Raw genomic sequence first — 18,882 nt, 5'->3', positions numbered from 1 at the left:
AATTTGTCTATGTTGTCACGATTTTGCATGACAACATGTTGTACATTGATGCTCTTATCTGCATTTATATAGAAAGTGTTTTTCACAAGATTCACCTGGAGCCAGTTTCTCTAATGGGTTTTACAGAAGATTGCATTCATGTTTGTTTTGATTTTTATGCATTCTCCCTCTGAAAATGCCTTGTCCAATGGATTTTCTGGTATGCACAAGATAATCTCTCATGTCTCTATTTGTATCTGGCAGGCCTGAATCAATAGGGTCTTTACAAAAGATTGCAATAATTCATAGCTTCCAGCAATGTGCTGGTCTTTTGTCATCCACAAATGTTTGAACAAAGCAATTTACTGCCAGACATGTTCAGTGCCTGTCAACACTTCCCCCCCGATTACATGTGAGTGTATTATTAGCCCCGCTGAAGAGATTATGCATGGGTCTGTTTATTTGTTTGGTTGTTTAAATCGCAGAACATTACAAAATTGCAAGAAATCTGGTCTGCTGGAAATAATTGGTGCATGTTATCTCATAATGGTCTTGTGTGTGTGTTTTCATGCAGATCCAGGTGCAGACTAAACATTTTTAAAGCATCGTCCTTCTGCAGCTTTGGCCATGCGGTTCTCTCTCCTAGGGCTTTCCATTTATTGCATTAGTGATGTTAAGCAATTCAATTGTCTTCTTTTTTTTGTATTTTTCTCTGAAGTCTCATCCCACATGATGTTTGATCTCAAGGTTTGTGGCATGGCTAAAGTCACACAGTTGTGTTGTGTTTTCATATCAGACAAACAAAGCCATAGATGAAAGGAAAAAAAAACCCAACATCTCGAATGTAGTGTCTGGAATTGGTGTAACCCAGTTGGGATCCGTCCTCTGAATGCACATATAGTTTGGTTGAATGTGGAGCGGAGAGGAAATAGACCTCGGACTCTCCAGTCCAACGATTTATGAGTCAGAGGGGAGTGTTTTGACTAGAGATCGAGTAGCTTAGAAAATATAGAGTCCACAGCCCAGTCAGTAATCCCAAAGGATTCCTCCTGCTCATCCTGAGACTCAAAGACTGAATGTGTTTTATGTCGAGTTCGACACTGACATATATCACTACACAGAAGCCGAAACAAGAGAAGAAATATCATACATGCATCAGGTTCCCACAGTCTGTTCATTGACTTGTTTATGTGCTGCTCGTATTTTTGCAGTGACAGACTTCGGCATCGCGGACCTCCCCGCGGCTCTGGATCTCGTCGAGCATAAACTGTCGGAGTCGGAGCGCAAGAGGAGGCACGTGAAGAAAGACGACTACAACATCGAGGTGCTGCTGGCCGTGGACGACTCGGTGGTGCGCTTCCACGGCAAGGAGCACGTGCAAAATTACGTTCTGACGCTCATGAACATAGTAAGTGTGTGTGTGTGTGTATGATATTTTTGGCTGAAAAAGTTCTGCTGCCTGAATTTACAATATGAAATCATGTCATCTATTATTTTCATTCTTGACCACTCTGCAGAGTATTTGGTCCGTAAAATAATATAATTTATCCTTAAATTGGATTCAGTATATACATAAGTACTACTTAACTTCCTAAAGTCAAAGGTGAGTCCAAAAATCAAAAGACTTTTAGGTAACACACACATAATACAAAGAAAAGCAGGAAAAATGAAGAATTTAGACGCTTGAAGTGTCATTTTTGCTTGAAAAATTTATTGATTTTCAACACTGGTGCAGATTAATCTCCTTTAATATTAATATTGTTGCTGCTGAGTTGGTCCATCGTCTGTCTTTATTTACCTGTTGAGATATTTTTTGCCTCCTTGTCCTCCCTGACATCAGACCTTGCCACACTTCCCCCCCAGACCACGCTTTCTTTAGCTGTTTATGGATTACCACCGAGATGAGGGGGGAAAAAAGAAACTCTCAGCTCATTCATTAAGGGTTCCACCAGCTCCTACCACCCTAATCTACTTACTGGCCCCAAATCCCCAAGTCAGATTTTCACAGGGTGCTGGTTTCACTCTGTAACAGTTACCATTTGGACCCTGCTTGGTGGTCTGATTAGCTGAACTAGACCAATTATAAAGTTGACTGGGAGCAGTACGGGGCAGTCATGGAAACCAGTGCCAGAAGTCCACTCGCACTGCCAAGCTCTGCTTACATGGAATGATGTGTTTATTTAATTAGGATATTACATTCACATTCTATCCCCAAATGTCTTCAACAGGGAGAAATGTCTGATTTTTAATGACCTTGGCTGATTATATATTATTCTATGAAGTGGCTGTGAGCGCGTGCTCGTATATTTGTAAGTCCTCAGCCTCTTGTGGTCTCAATAAGTACTTACGAGTATTTCAGACCACTTGCAGGAGAGGTGAACTTGAGGAAGTCCCTAGAGATCGAGCTGAATGAGCAATAAAGTGAAATTAAGTGAAGTTATATCCACATGGTCTCCTTTTGTGGTGAGTAAAATGTGAGGCTAGAAATGTGCAACTCGCAGGAGGAAAGGTGCAGTTTAAACAAACGAGGGTCAAAACTCTTTAGTTCCAGTCGTAAGCCACAGGCTTGCTGTGTCTGAAAGAGCTCTGCCCACTCAAATCCCTCTGAATCCCTGCTCCGTGGCTGCAGAATGTGTAGTACCACCTAGAGAAACTCTCCCTGAGGGATTGATTACTGAACATCCTGTCTGCGCGAAGCCAAGGTGACTGGCTGAGGTGCCTGCCGCACAATGGCCGTGTTGTTTGAGCGGCCGACCAGGTTTTGTCCACATCAATGTGATGCTGTACACAAGCCAGTGACACCTAGCGCCTGTAGCCCACAGCTGCTTCTCTCATTTTCAGCCACAACAGTCCCAATCCAGCTCCCCGTGTGCTCCTCCTGGCTTTGTAATTACCCTGCATATGTGGGGTTAACCCATCCCTCAGCAGGACTCACCCAGAAGCTTTTTGAAGGTTCAATGCATAAACCTGAGTCCTGAAGCCTGAATATTTCACTTCTGTGTTTACAAAACTCACCATGTAGCTTTTATGATGCTATTTTTTGACGCTGTCCTAATTTTTTCAACAGCTTCTCTGTCTCAGGTCCAACATGTATATAGGTCAGTATGGGCCCGTCTAGGAATTTGAGATCCTCACAAATCTGGGAGAATTTGGGGTCACTCGAGTGCCTTTTTGCAGCATTTATTGACCTGAATAGGCTTCTGTGAATAGAATATTTGCTCAAATGCCTTGGGTGTAGCCCTTCGTCCCAGAGCAAATTTGGACTTAAGCCAAGATTGCCTGTCTTTGGTGACAGAGCTTTTGTTCAAGACGGTCATAATTTTTCCCCTGGAGAAAGCTAACTGACACACTTGAGGCTGTTTAAGCAAAGGGGTAGCACTCTGTTATTTTGTTTGCTATGGCTGAGCCTTCTGGACGTGTCAGTATCTTATGAGCTCACAGATACTGAAAGAGTTTTAAGATGACTTTTTGGGATTTGACATTTGTTCATATTAAAGTTTTCATATTTTAGATTTTTCCACTCTTTTTTTGATTATGAAGCTTGAGTAGAGCGAACGTAGCAAAGTGCTTGGTCCACAGAGAAATGGGATTAGAACGAGCCGTCAGGACTTCTGTAATTTTGTGATGTCACAACAAGAGAGAGTCTCCAGTCTGCCTCTGCTGGGCGAGGCTACTTTAAACTTTAGTACTTATTTCAATCAAGAGAAAGAGGATAAAGACAAGTAATTCTGGTGGAGTAAGTGTCAGGAAGCAAATGCATGAACAGTCTGCCTCACAATCTCAATTCATTATTTTTCGGTTGTTACTAAAAAGTGTAGAAATTGTTTTTCAGGACTCTACCTCTGTAAGCAACAATGATGCTCACTGAAGTGTCTCTTTTTGGCTTGGTGTTTTTCCTGTGTGTTTCCCGGTGTTTTTATTTATTACCATTAGCATATTAAATGTAGGGCAGAGAGTGGGTGGAGCGAGATGTTGTTTATCAATTCCACATCACTTGGGATGTACAAAGAAGAAACACTACTGGAACTCTGCATGTGCATCATTTTGTACCACATGAGGTTTCTGGTCTTTAACACCAACACTTCACCTTAAATCAAGAAAACAAAGCACCAACCTATAGGGTTTATTACCTCGGCCTTATGCATGTCTACAGCCGCCGCTGTAGTCCTACAGGTGTGTGCACTCATGTTGATGTCAGAATTCTTATTTTCATATATTTTCATCACAGCGGTACTCTTGGGATCTCTTTACATGTTCTTTCATCAGCAGCAGCAGCAGCATGAGAGATTAAAGCAGTCTGACAGAAATAACATCACAGCTGTTCGGTGGCTCTGATGCCTCATTAATGAAAACATTGGACTTCACCTCAGGCTTCTCATCCACACCAGTTAATCAATGACTGGTAGATCAGCTTTGCATATTATTGACAGGATGGGATAGATCAAGGGAAAAGTGAGACTAACAAAAGCATTAATTAGTTTTCATTTTATTTCATAACAATATTATTAAGCATGCAGAATTCAATCATTCTTTCTATGCAGCTTCTAACTCTACACTGAATTTCCACTGTCCAATTTTATATAATAGATGCAAATCAAGGAACCCATTTAAACAAAATAACCCTAGTAATGAATGTGTAGAAATCATTTTTGAATTGACTGTTGATATTAACCTCAGTGGGAAGCCATTGTTAATGTTATAGCTGCTTCAGTGAAAGAATGAAGTTCCCTTTTGCATATGACCTGGATTTAATAAGTTTTCATGGGTCGAATCTTCAGATTTTGGACTTAAAAGATCAGAGGTGAAGGAGATAAACAATAAAAGTGATAAAAAAAGAAACCTGAAACATGTGGTTAAAGTTGTGAAGTTGTCATATAACATATTGATTAGTGAGGTTTAACGGGGCAGGTTGGCAGGTTTGTTTGTAGCCTGGGAGAGAGCCAGGCAGCTATCTGTTTCCCCTCATCTCCATTCTTTGTACTACATGGATCATGTGTCTGAACTGTCAGGCTTTGGTTTTAGGTCTTTTCTTGCCAAAATGCTCCTTGGTTAACTTCTTCCCTAAAGTTTTCTAATGCATATTTCAGATGCATTTGTCATTTTCTTTGCACTATGAGAGTTTTGGCTGGGATTCAACTTGTGAGGCGTCAGGTAAGAAATGATGAATGAGACTTTAACCTGTGGGACCAGAGGCTCCCTCCACTTAAAGTGAGAAAATACATTTTTTTTTTCCTTTTATTAATCAGGGTAAACTGATCCTCTAATAGTTAAATAGTTTGAACCGGGCAGGAAGTTGCAGAAAAAACTGAGCTGAAATAGCTTTTAATAAAACCCTAAGTGGATGAAGGAAATAAAATGTTGCAGAAAAGATGAATATGATGATAAATTATACAAAGATGCTGCACAAAAATGATTTGCTTTGATGACATGCCAAGTTAAATATGAGTCTCACACACACACACATACACATACACATACACACACACAGCGACAAACCCACATGCCTTAAATTGCCAGCTGTAAAACATATGTTTCCTTTCAGTAACAAGTTCAGAAGTCATGTGGAGAAATGTGAGGGTGGTTTGTGAAGCTAAATGACTGTGTTTACTAGTCGAGAGCGGCCCGCTCTGTTTGGCACATTGTTAATTGCAATCCATAACCAACACGTCCCGACTAAATGACCTGCTGATTTATGGCAAAGGAGATAATATTCACCCCTTATTTCCATCTGAGCTTTCTTATCAGTCGCAGAGTGGAGCAGCTGATTTGCTTTATGGGGCTGAAGTGTAGCAAATATTTGATGAAAATAAAACACACTCGAGTGGGAATTGGACTTGGGATTTGAATGGGATCCTAGCTTGGCCCTGGGTTAAGCATCTACATACCACAGCATTATTATAAAGCCAAATAGCAGTCGACACATTTCTGGGTCAGGCCTCGTTCCCATTGCATAACAACACTGGTTTCATTGGCTGGTTGCCAGTGTCTTAACAACATATTTCATCATGATTTCAACCTTGTTATTAGATGAAAAAAAATAGAAAGCTGCTGCTTGGACACTGGACTTCACAAATAAACTACAAACAGCATTTATCTGAAAAGCTGCAAGCAAGTGAAAATCCCTAAATGGCTTTGGCGCTCATTTGAGGGGAAAAAGCTGTATCCACCACCACTGTCTCTGTTGTGTCCTCCTCTGTGAGCTGAACTAAATTTTTTTAAAAGCTTTTTCAGTATTTTTCAATACCTCATTACATATAAATGGTCATTATTACCGAGTACCGTATCCCCTGGAACATTGTTAGTTAGAACGTTAGAAATAAACCCAAAGACCTCGTGCTTTTCTTGACTGGAGTTGAAACACCACATTTTTCTTCCCACAGACTTTGGCTGCAGTTTGTTTACATTAATGCCTTACCTCAAGGACAGACACATGTCTGACGTTTTTCCTTCCAGCTCAACACTGTGAGACGTTCACTGTCTCCTTCATTAAATGTGCTGTGCTCCTTTCATCTCTCAGATCACTGACAGATGCTGTTCATTTCCCCTCAGGTTGATGAAATCTACCACGATGAATCTTTGGGCACCAACATCAACATTGTCCTTGTCCGCATGATAATGGTCGGGTACCGCCAGGTGAGCTTTGTCACACATGGATGTATATCTATATGAGGTTCTGTATTTGATCCAGCACTGGGTTTGCCACTGTTGATTTACTGATCTGAAGCCTGCTGTGCATTGTTAGACTGCTGCTATTGCCCATCACTGCTGAACAGAAAAATACAACAAAAAAAGTCCTAGATGATTGACCAGACACACAATCAACCATTGAGAAAGACGTCAATAGACTGAGTCAGAGCCTGAAGAAAGATCCAATAACCCCCCACCTCCTCAAAATAAAAGGTCTAACTGTTGCCAGGGACATTTATGATGAAAAATATAAATACAATAAAAATACAACCAATATCCAACTGAAATAAATGCTGCTGTTTAGAAAAGGCTCATGCCAATGGTATTCATCTTCTCATCTAACCTGTAGCAGTTACTGTAGCACTTACTCGGTGCATTTAGGTTCCAGTTGACTTGGTTTTATTGTCTTTTACACAAGAGCCTTGGCATTAGACACTAGAGGATCCTGAGCTTCATTTGGAGAAAGCTTGAGAATGAATTTTTTAACTTTGTATTCATGTATTCATTATCAGGTTTTCACAGCTGGGCATGTGCATGACAAAGATTTAAGGCACAAAAGAAAAGATTAATGACATTTTGCGATGCATGGGTCTAATTACTCAAAAGTCCCTGCTGACTTGTGTCCATTACAATGTGCATGATTGTGCCATTATAAAAAAAACAAAAACACAATTTTGTCAGAAAAAAATATTTCTCAAATTGCTGGTAGATGTTGCAGTGCTAAGTGCCATCACATAATCGTGGGGTGTCTCTGTGACTGAATCAGGACATAAGAAGAGTTCAGTTAAAATGCATCCGTGGGGCCCCCTGGCTGGCAAAGGGCTCTTAGCAGAAAGTGTTTTGATTTTGCCTCTAGCAGACTGTGTTCTGTGCTCTTAGTTTGATTGACGAGTGCAATTTTGGAAGCACCATTTTAAAAAAAATCGACCAGACCAAAGATAATGTTGAAAAACAAATGTCAGTGTGAAGAGCAGGTAATAGACTTATGTAATAGACAAATCATATCTAATGCAGAGCACAGACATCCTGAAAAAGTCCCATCTGGCTTTAATTGCCATAATTATATACTCAGAAATAGATGCTGCTTGTTTCAATAAGCTGCATTACCAAAGACCTCTAAAGGGACATTCTGTCAATTCTTCATGCGCAGCAGTACTGTAGGTAATTTGTTGTCATGGTAAAACATTGCATCCTTTTCACTTTATTGTGTGACTTTATGAATTTGCTCTTCGCATTAGCTGCAAATTGTACATCCTACACTTGGTGACAAACACTACTACGTTACTTGTTGCACTCATGCGTCCGTCTTTCCTCAAGTGCCTTTTAATACACATTACTGACTGATGTTGCTTTGAGACTTTTTCATTTGGCTCCTGCTGTCTGGTTGCCAAAGCAGAGAGATTGTGTTTACACAGCACCAATTAGATGAGCTCAAACATGTTGAGTGTGTCACCAGACCTGCTCGCAACACACACACACACAGACACACATACATACACACACTCACACATATTCTGGAGAGAGGACAGACAAATGTTTTGCCAGTTCCCTTGGACGCTTTCTTTCTCTCCTGGCCTCATCTGCGTATGAGCAGTGTTGCTGTTGTCAATCACCACTCTATTTCATCCTCAACTGAGTTTTGTTGTCCAGTTGGATTAGTTTTTATAACATGGAAGAAGAAGAAGAATTCCATTTCCACTTTTTTTTGTTTTGCTATTTCAGGCAGAACAGTTTCCACTTGGAAATCATCTGTCCGTAATCGTAGCTCAGCTGTGACACCCCATGCCAGCTTTAGAGGGAACACACACTTGAACACACACGTGGCAGGTTTTTTGTATTCACAATGCAAATCTGACACTTTTGGTGACAAACTGAGCAGAGGAGAACTGCAAAGCTTACTCTCTGTTATTTGAAGGACCATAAGTGCCTTTCAAAGCGAAACAAAGACTATATTTCACTCGTAATGCTGCTGCCTCTCCGCCTGTCTGTCATCTGTAAACCACTAGACACCATAATGAATCTGTAATGTTAGGAAATAATCAACGTAAAATAAATTCTTAATGTAAGTGACGAGTAAAATAAATGTGATGATTACGACTGTTAATTATTGACTAATAAAGAAAAAGTCATTTATTCTAAGATTATATTCAGCTCACTCTTGGTTTTGGAGAAGTACAGAAGTTATGTCTAAAACAAAAAAAAAAGCTTTTGCACTCTCTGTATTACTATATTCATATATATGCTAACTGTATTTCTAAGCCGCTAAAACTATCACAGGAACTGTGGAGCAGAGGCTAAGAGGCTCCAGTCATACATATGGATTTTGGCCTCACTGCTCCAATAAATTGGTGTAACTTGAATGCTGTCTCTATTTTTGGCTTCCAATTCCATTTTCAGTTTCCAATGGAAATTAAATGCAATCTCCCTCCATGAGTTTCAAAACCGAGTCTGTGCACACCTGTACCGAAGGTTACAGTGCATAATATCATAGAATACAGTTATCCAGATATATTTCAAACTGTGACCCCCAGATGTTAAATAAGAAAAACTCTGATCTCCAGATATGATCCAGGTTTTTGCAAGAACCTAAGAAGGGATAGCTAAAGAGGATTCTTGGGGTCTGGCTGCAGAGAAGAGTGATGCCTCACCCATTCACATGTCCTCCTTGCTTCTTGTCTCTTTGCAGTCGATAAGCCTGATTGAGCGTGGCAACCCATCCCGCAGCCTGGAGCAGGTGTGTAGGTGGGCCAACACGCAGCAGCGCCGCGACCCCGAGCACGCTGAGTACCACGACCACGCCATCTTCCTCACAAGGCAAGATTTTGGTCCCGCAGGTATGCAAGGTACTGTATTTTTCTCGATCGAGGCCTGTGCAGACTGAGTGCTGATATCTGCTTCCCATTCACAAAGGGGTTGGCTTCAAGTCTTGTCCAGGTAAGGTCAATGGAAAGTTGAGGCTGCAGCTGCAGGTCACGAACCCAATTCTGTCCACTGTGATCTTAGTGAAAAAATAATAATTGAGTAGCCTTCCACAACCTTGCTGACTTGACATTTATGCCACCCTGGATATGAAAAATTGAGAATGAAATTGCTTGAAGAAGGTTTTTGGCATGTAGAGAAAAACCAGAAATGTGTGTTAGATTATTATTCACATACACAAACTGTTGTATTTTAGTTCAGTATGAACTTTTCATCACTTGTGACTAATCAATGGATATTTCTCAATCTTTATAATGCATGTATGTAATCAGGAGAAGTTTTGTACCATACATGTTGTTCTGTCAGTGTAGCATTTGTCTCATGCTGTATTTCTTCTTTTCAGCCCTTCAAAACAAAATTTGAAGTGAGCAGCCAAAACCGTCAGAGAAACTGGGTCCAGAATGAACAAACATCCTCTGTGCTCAAGCTCAGTCTCTTGAATTGACCTGTGTATATTTTTAACTTTTAAAGCACACGTGTCATGTTTAGAGGATGGACCCCAGGGCTACCTGGTTTGCTTGTCACACCTCCGGATGTTGCCATAGCTGCGCCCGTGTTGTGTTCATAACAAGCCCAGTTTCTATGGCACCTTGCATTGTGCTATGCGGGACTCAGGGTCAAGAGCAGACATTGCACCCTCTTGCTAAAGTTTAGCCTTCAGATGGTAGATTCTATATTCACATACAGATATTGGGCCGTGGGATATATGGCAGAAAATCTCCACAGTTTATGGTGCAGCTGCAAAACTTTATGAATCTCTGGAAGCGATGATGAGTTCACCACATTTACAAATGCGCTATCATCAACTCCTGTGATGGATTTTAAGTGTTTTCGATCCTTGTCACTGATTTTATTTCCTGTGCAGTTTGTTCAGTGTTTCACAGAGACCACCTCTGTTCTCATTCATGACGTCAGCAATAGAGAAATACAGTTTTGTGTCCAGCTGCTGCTGCTGCTGAACCTTTATGCTTAAATGTGCAAAAGCTGCCAGTGGCCTCTTCATGGGAATGTAATCTGCATTCTCCTGAAGTCCTTTTATCTGCCTCTAAGATAAAGGGTCATGCTCTTCAATTGCTTTCATGTTTCACTGTCTCGCAGCACTGAGTGCGTCCCATCAGCCGTAGAGCCATCAACCATGTGGATCAAAAAAAGTGACCTCCATAAAATCATATCACACTCTGCTGTAATAACTCGCTGCAGTGCAGACATTCTCTCTTTTTTTTGCCAGCACCACCAAAATAACCTGATGTACTGTACATGCTTAACTAGTGTCTTTATCACCGGCTGTCTGTCTGCTGCATTTCCTGCTTTTTACCTGCATGCCAAAAAAAAGGTCTTCTGATGATCAGGAAGCATGAAAATTATGTGAAAGCCCGCCAAAAGAAGGCTGGAACGAGCGTGCTTCTGAACCAAACTGAACGCGCCAAGCTGAATCACTGCACACCTCTTGATCGAGTTATGTTCAATGTTTGTGCTTTGCTTTAAAAGCGTTGTTGTCCTGGTGAAACTGTTTGAAATGTTGTTATGTCTGCTGGGAACTTGCAGAGTTTTGCTGTTTACTTTGGGACTTTGGGGAAGGAAATGTTCATCATACAAGCTGTCACAGAGGAGCTCTAGGCTCCACATACTGTAGGCTTACAATAACTCTGGCACTTTTTCATAAAGCAAATTACCTTTAAAGGTGTTTTCATTCAGACAAAAGGTCAATTTGAAAGACTTCGGTTTGCCAGAGGCTGCTTTAGAATTACTAAATGGCATCAAAATCTAATTGTAAACCTAATTCAAACATCATTGTTGTTCATGTTGAACATCATTATGTTAGTGATGCTAACACCTAATTCACCTTGAGGGCGTTTTTTTATTATCTTTTTAGGATTTTGATAAATGCAGACTAGTAAATCAGATCAAAACCAACACATACATAGATACATGGGTTTATCACTAAAAGAGAGCAAGTAATCAACGCAGCGTCTTGTTTTCAAAATGTACTTATCTGAACTCTGGAGTCAGTCTAGCTCTGCAGCCTGCCATGCGCCAGAGAAATAGAACTAAGACCTTCACAATGACTGCCATGACGTCACATGTAGATGTCTTGAGTTCAAAAATGTCACATTGAGAGATAACTTTCCACCATGATCATCAGCATTGCAAGAGAATGTCACAACCTTCATTGTGGTACTTCATTATTGGGGCTGTGTGGTCTTTTTTGTTGCCCAGGTTATGCTCCAGTGACGGGGATGTGCCACCCACTGAGAAGCTGCACTCTGAACCATGAGGATGGCTTCTCCTCCGCCTTTGTGGTTGCTCATGAAACCGGCCATGTGTAAGTAATGACGTTATGATGAAAGGACTGGCAGAGTCTCGTAGGATCTTAACGGCATCCAATTAAGCCGATAGTTTTGCATGGTAACTGAGGTCTTTAATCAATGCCAGAGTCCTTTAGCGTGTCCCTGTTGTCTCAACAAAACAAAGCATCTGGTTGCCTCAGCGTGGGCATGCAGGTACTCAGCCAGGCAACATGAGTTTATTCTAATCTGTTGTTGTTGGACAAACAACAGACCAAGTACATGTATCAATGCCACATGTGGTAATGAGTACACGGTCTGTTTTAATAGTTACACCTGTATCGTTAAATCCAATTCAATTCAACCTTTATTATGTATACCTGCTTTTATAATACCTATAATGTTGAGTTTTTGTTAACAGTGCCATAGTCTCACTAATGATATTCGCTTTCTAGACTGTATTTCCCCAAATTCCTACATATTCAGGTTGTAAGTCCTGTAAGAAGTCTGATTTTTACTGGAAGGGTTCAGTCCTTGGTCCTACTCTTTTCTAATTTTTCTTTCTTTCCTTTGGCTCCTCAATTAGTAGTTTTATCATTTTCACATGGACAGTACACAGCTGTACCACGACTTTCTCCAGCTAACTCACCCAACAAACTAGAACGTGCATAGTAATAGATAGTTTTAATATTTCTATTTTTACAAGATCATCTTTTTTTAATATCTTGATTATTTTAATGTACTGTTCCCAGTCTTTGCTGATTGTCAAGGTTGATCTAAAGTGTAGTAAGCAAGACTTTAAACTTTAAACAACATCAGTATTATTCTCTCTACTCTGAGTGCAGGACGATTTGAAATTCTCTTGATCACATGCACCAGCCCCACCTTAACATTTCTGAATCGCTGCGTTCCCTGGCCACAATGACATCACAAAGTTCTCACAGGTTTCCTAACCTAAGGCCAGCTGGTGTTCCCAAAAACTAGGGTAAAAGGCAAGCAACCACAGGCTGCAACTGTCATCACAAAATTAGTGGATAGTTTAAAAAAAGCTGTTTAAAACTCACTCATGGTTTCCTCTATTTATATCTTATGTTTTTTTTAAGTTTGAACTTCTGTCCAGCTCTGTGGGAGATCATTCAAGTATAATGTAATAAGTTGCTGTATTCTCTGTGTCCGTAAGCTTGTGGAGCTGCAGTCTGACTCATTAGCAGTTTCTCACTGCACTTCCAGCGCCAGAGTTATCAATTCTAACTATGGCAATTTAGTTCTTCTCCTCTAATGGGGCCTGTGAAGTAACTTCTGTGAACTCGTCCTCTCTCTGCACCACAAGTATTCTAAAGTGGCCAGACTGACCTGATTGACTGTCGCATCTCACAAAAGAGGACAAGAACAGGTCACTCACCTCTCCATCCAGCCAGCATTGGAAAAAGTGAGCTGTCGCCGACGCCTTGCTATTTCTGCTGATGCTTGGAGACTTTGTCAACAAGATCTAATCAACAGACATGATGAACTCAGTGATTGAGTCTATCATGACGTCAACGCTGCACTGATGTCTTTTCACCAAGTACATCTGAGTGCTTTTTATATTGTTCTGAGAGGCTTTAGACCAGGGGTGTCAAATTGTGACCAGCCTGCCACAGGGTGAAAACTACATACATAAGACAGAAGAGGCATAATATTGTTAAAATTGTACATTTTTCTCTCGAAATTTCATGTTTTTCCATAATGTTTTTTTAAAGGATAGTTCACAAAATGTACTGTAAACATCTTAATAATATACTTGTACTTTTTTTGCACTAAAACAAAGGGAAAATGTAGAATGTTGGTTTTTAATAGGTTATTATGTTATTATTTTACTGGTCCGGCCCACTTGAAATCAAATTGCGCTCTATGTGCCCCATACAATATAATGCTGCTTTAGACCCTTGGACCGTATGAGACGACACAGCTACAATGCAAATGTGCGTCTTTGTCAAATCACCCTTGAAAACACCTAGAACCTCTGTGCCGTCTGATAGAGCTATTGGCTGACAGATGTTCTGTGAGCTCTCAGCTCAATAATCTTTTCTTTCATTACTGAAAATGTATCCTTGCAACGAACTTCGGGTGAACAGTGAGAAAAAAGCAGACTTCTCAATGCAATCTGGGAACAAAAATATGAGTTCAAATTAGTAATTTATTCTGTATTCCCATCCATCGTTTTCATGTCACCATGGCCTCATCAGGTCAACAAAATAGAGTGGAGATAAAGAGCAAGATAGAAAGGAAACTGTGAATACAAGGCAACGCTGAAATCAAAATGGTCTTTCATTAAAAGTACTTGTCAGAAAATATCTCCATATGCGGAGGTCACATTGTTGAATAAAATCTTATTCTTGCACACCCGGTAGATCAGCTAGTCTGATAACAGTTCATTAAAATTGTGTACGTAAGAAAAAAGTCTTATCTTGTTCGCTTTTCCATCTAAAACTCTAAATCAGCAAACTGACTCAGACCCTTATTCAAAAGACCATTTCAAAAGAAATGCAAGACGTTTGAATGCCTTCTTACATTTTCACCTCCATTCAAATTTTGCAGGTGTGAGGAAAAATGAATTTCACTTCAAAGATCACACACACTCTACACCTTTCAAAGATATGTTTGGTCTTCTTTCGGTATGCTCTGGTGGGAAAATTGTCCTGAGTCCTGAGGTGAAACCAGACTTGACCACCCTGGGTCCTGTCTGTCTCCTGTGTGTCTTTGTGGGTTTCCTCTGAAATGAACACCATTAATTCCCAGTAGGTGTCAAAGCTCCATGTCCCACCACAGACTAGTTTGACTGGCAAACTCTCTGTGATCCGTTCTCTGTGCATGCTGGGATACGCTTCAGCTTTTAATGAGCTTGAAGGGGATGAGGAAGACTATAAATTGGACTGTGATAAAATATAATAATTAGGGAATCTGTGTGTGCAGTGTGTAATAAATGGCAATAATGAAAAACATGCAATATCAGTAGTACAGTAATCGGCAGTCTTCTTGATGGATCTACACCCAAGTCGAAGGGTTTGCCCATGATGACAACATACAGCAAGAGTCGCGTTAATTGACTTGCACTCAGTTGCCAGTTTATGTGCAAACTTTAAGAACTTGTATTATGTGAGATCCTGCTGCGATGACAGATAATAGTGTAATTTCCTGACCCCCTTTAGATGACATGTCAGTTCACTGTCACTACACGGAAGCAACAGATGGCAACGGCTCCACAGAGAGCCGCGGTCCTTCCCCCGCTCACAGTGGGCTTTTCAGCTTTCAGATTTCCTTTATTTAGCGTATGTGCATATATATAGGTTCTTATACTGTGGAGTAGAGCTGGGATACTTTGATGTATGCTCAAGCACGCAACTTATGATGCTACTCCTAAGGGAAAAAACAACACACATCCGTACACATCCACGTGTTAAAATTAAAATTGATGTAAAACATCATGACACATATTAGAAATTGATGTAAGGACATCATAACACAACAATGACACCATTGCATAAGATAATAGTGCAATGCTGCATCAGGCAGCAGCAAATCACAATAGTAATGCGCAAACTAGCCTGGGGGAAGAAATTGTTTCTGAATCTGGATGTGTGCGTTTTGATGGGCCGATAGCGTCTGCCTGAAGGCAGTAGCTGAAAAAGTTTACTGCCAGTTTGATTCAATCATTTAAGAAAAGTTATTTTTATGACTTTCGACAACTCGATCTTGCTTTTGCAGCGTGTCAAAGACGATGGAGTAATGCTGCAGGATCAACCAGAATGTGTATGGAGATTATAGATGGAAATATCATTGTGTTAGAATTTTGTCTCCAACAGAGCTGTTGGTGGTTACTAATTACATCCGAGCCCCCTGTAGAAGACAGTTTGCTTCATTTCCGAACAAAGACAGTAACAGTGTAGAGAGCTTAAATCCTGTCCATCTGTCTTGTTCCATCCGCCTGCACAACAGGAGACGGGGGAACAGCTAGATCTGGACAAAGCTCACTACTTAACTGCGATTGTTAATTCCTTAAAAGAAACCAAACTGCAAAAACAACATTTTAACAACATAATACTATGAGCCCAGCCAATGCCAGTTGCTGAGCAACAGGTGGAGTTTCCAGGACACCATTCCTGCCATGTTTTTTTTGTCTTTTATTAAAAAAAAAAGTTTTTGTCTCAGTTCATGATGATAATAATCATGACAGTTTTTAATAAATAGCCTGCAGTTCAGTCTGTGTTCAAAGGTCCAAAGTGTCATTTGTGTTGTAGTTGTTTGCTGTGATCTGGCTGGTCATGATTTACTTACACCTCTTGTTTCTTTTTCTTTTTATTTTGTCTGTCAGGCTTGGTATGGAGCACGATGGCCAGGGAAACCGCTGTGCTGATGAGACCAGTATGGGGAGCATCATGGCACCACTCGTCCAAGCCGCTTTCCACCGCTATCACTGGTCACGCTGCAGCAAGCAGGAGCTCAATCGATACATCCAGTACATTCTGCTTCTACCATTCTCTGATTTCTCATTTTTCTCTTGTCCCCTCATGGGTTTAATGCTGCGCCTCTTATGTATGAAGCAGCTCAATGTGTTATTGATTTTTTTTTAAAACGGCTTCTTCCTCTGGTGTCCAAAGATCTCACATTATGACAAGTTCTATTGTTCCCATCTTTCCCTCAGCTCCTACGACTGCCTGCTGGATGATCCTTTTGAACACAAGTGGCCCAAGCTTCCTGAGCTCCCTGGAATAAATTATTCTATGGACGAGCAGTGCCGTTTTGACTTTGGTGTTGGCTATAAAATGTGCACCGCTGTAAGTCCCTGTAATCCCTAAAATATTGATTTATTGATTTGACTTCATTTCACCCTTGCAAGTCAACAGGAATCCTGAAGTCCCCTTACGTAGATAAAGACCCAAAGCATGATGCAGCATTACAAGAGATAACAAGTAATAATAATAACGATGAATTCCAATTCCTGTCTTAACCCTCAAGCTCAACCCTTAATCTTAGGAGCCCTCAAAACCAAGTGGTAAGGGCTATTTTGTGACTTAGAAATGGGACACCCCTTAAATGGAGATGACATTAGCTCAGTCATCTTATAACATTATCTGCGCTAACATTTTACATACAGTAGGCTGTATCTTGATAAAACAGCTTAACAACTACATTACCACCGAGAAAAATGACCATTTTGTAACTAAACGATAGCAGCATGGCTTGTCCGCACCGGCTGGCTATTAACAAAAGTTGAAGTGAAAATACGCAATGCATTCTGGGTAGCCCTTGCTCCCAAGGGTGGTGTCGAAGAATCTCAATATTGAGGGCTATTATACAGCCCTTAAACTTGTCCCTCAACTTGACATTCTGAGAATCAGGACAGCACTATACTATACTAGCACTAAGCGTGAGTGTGCATTTTTGAGATTGAGGGTTAAAATAGGAATTGGAATTCACCCTCAGTCTTTGGATTTCAAGGCTTAAAGCAGACAATAAGGCATACCAGCTAAGTCATGTCAAGAATCCAATTTAAAAAATGTAGACACACACCCCTTCTTAGATTTAAGCCCAGTAAGGGTATATTTTCCTGCTGTGGCGTGACAAACCTGAATGAATGACTGTGTTTACTCATCCCTGTGTCCGGTGAGCTCAATGTTGCTGTTTCCTCACTCAGTTTCGAACCTACGACCCTTGCAAGCAGCTGTGGTGCAGCCACCCTGACAACCAGTACTTCTGTAAAACAAAAAAAGGACCTCCAGTGGATGGAACCGAGTGTGCACCAGGAAAGGTGGGAAATGTTTCTGAAGCAGCTTTGAATCGTAATTTTAATTGTACAAGGCCGCAAAGTGGAGCTCTCAGAAGATTGGAGGCAGAGAGGGACAATTGGTTTCTGGTGTGACTTGTCCTTTCTCTTGTTTTGTTTTTTTTCCCAGTGGTGTTTCAAAGGACATTGCATCTGGAGATCCAGCCAGCAGCCTCAGGGCCACGATGGGAGTTGGGGCTCATGGTCAAAGTTCGGCTCTTGCTCCAGAACATGTGGAGGTGGCATTCGTTCCCGCAGCAGACAGTGCAACAACCCTCCGTGAGTACTGATTCTGGGTGGCAAAAGGAGCGCGCACTGAAACTAAATCTACTACTTATTCAGTAGCCAAATAGATTTTATGATCTGTGAGCTCATCCAACGCATGACGACATACTGTAAGAGCGTGACTGCCGAGCTGGAGAGCAGAACCGGTTTCTGATCCAGCGCTGGCGAACTTGAAAGTGTTCATGAGTGTGAGGTCTGCCATTTTGCTACTTTTTTTAAACTTTAATACTTTAATGAGACGATATTTTCACCAGTTTCCATCTGGTCTTTTTTTTTGTTTTGTTTTTTTTTGTTCACCCCCACGGGACACAATGAAGCATTTATCTTGATTCAAGACCTTTACAGAATCATGGTGTTCTGCAAAGTAAATGGGAACAAAATTATAAAGCCACACAGAAGTTGTACTCTACGTTCATAAAAAATTACCGTTCAGCAGGGGTTTCTCAATGCTGCTGAAGTACAATAGTCTCTCACGGTGCAACACAAAAGGGTGTGGATTAGTTTCTCACGGCTAGAAGGAAATAAAACCCTCAAAAAGCTTAGAAAACAAAACAGAACTATTACATGTGCAGTGTTGTTGCTGTGCATGCGTCTGAACAATATAGGACATACTGTACTAGTATGTGGCTAAGTATCAAGCCTTTATCACAGATGACATTTGGACTCGTCGCTGTAGGAAAACACAGGTGCACGTAATAAAAAGAGTGTTGGCTGAGTTCCACTTCGCTGCTTCCGTTTCAGGCTCCTTGTATTGTTCACGCTGGCCCGCTGCCACTAACGGCCTGTCATACTGTGACACTTGAACACAACAGAGCCATTGTTGGTGCTGCTTAGTAACACCTGCGACAAGTCAAAATCTCTGCT

At 40.9% G+C, this 18,882-nt stretch overlaps 1 protein-coding gene across 2 annotated transcripts in view; it reads left to right on the top strand.

Moving 5' to 3' along the window:
- adamts14 (ADAM metallopeptidase with thrombospondin type 1 motif, 14) overlaps nt 1-18,882 on the top strand; it is a 44,248-nt gene that overhangs the window by 15,415 nt on the left and 9,951 nt on the right. The window contains exons 4-11 of one of the 2 annotated variants that reach the window (XM_085760786.1): nt 1,191-1,387; nt 6,529-6,612; nt 9,353-9,500; nt 11,863-11,968; nt 16,282-16,425; nt 16,612-16,744; nt 17,605-17,718; nt 17,864-18,012. In XM_085760786.1, the coding sequence (XP_085616912.1) occupies nt 1,191-1,387; nt 6,529-6,612; nt 9,353-9,500; nt 11,863-11,968; nt 16,282-16,425; nt 16,612-16,744; nt 17,605-17,718; nt 17,864-18,012 (1,075 nt within the window). Of the gene's footprint in view, nt 1-1,190; nt 1,388-6,528; nt 6,613-9,352; nt 9,510-11,862; nt 11,969-16,281; nt 16,426-16,611; nt 16,745-17,604; nt 17,719-17,863; nt 18,013-18,882 lie in introns of both variants that reach the window. The other variant, XM_085760785.1, reaches the window with a different exon arrangement.

This window comes from Trachurus japonicus, chromosome 19 (genome assembly GCF_045865225.1).
Source record: "Trachurus japonicus isolate A0001 chromosome 19, Traja_1.0".
Lineage (NCBI taxonomy): Eukaryota > Metazoa > Chordata > Actinopteri > Carangiformes > Carangidae > Trachurus > Trachurus japonicus.
Note: the sequence above shows the minus strand (reverse complement) of the source record. Positions and strands in the feature narration are given on the sequence as shown.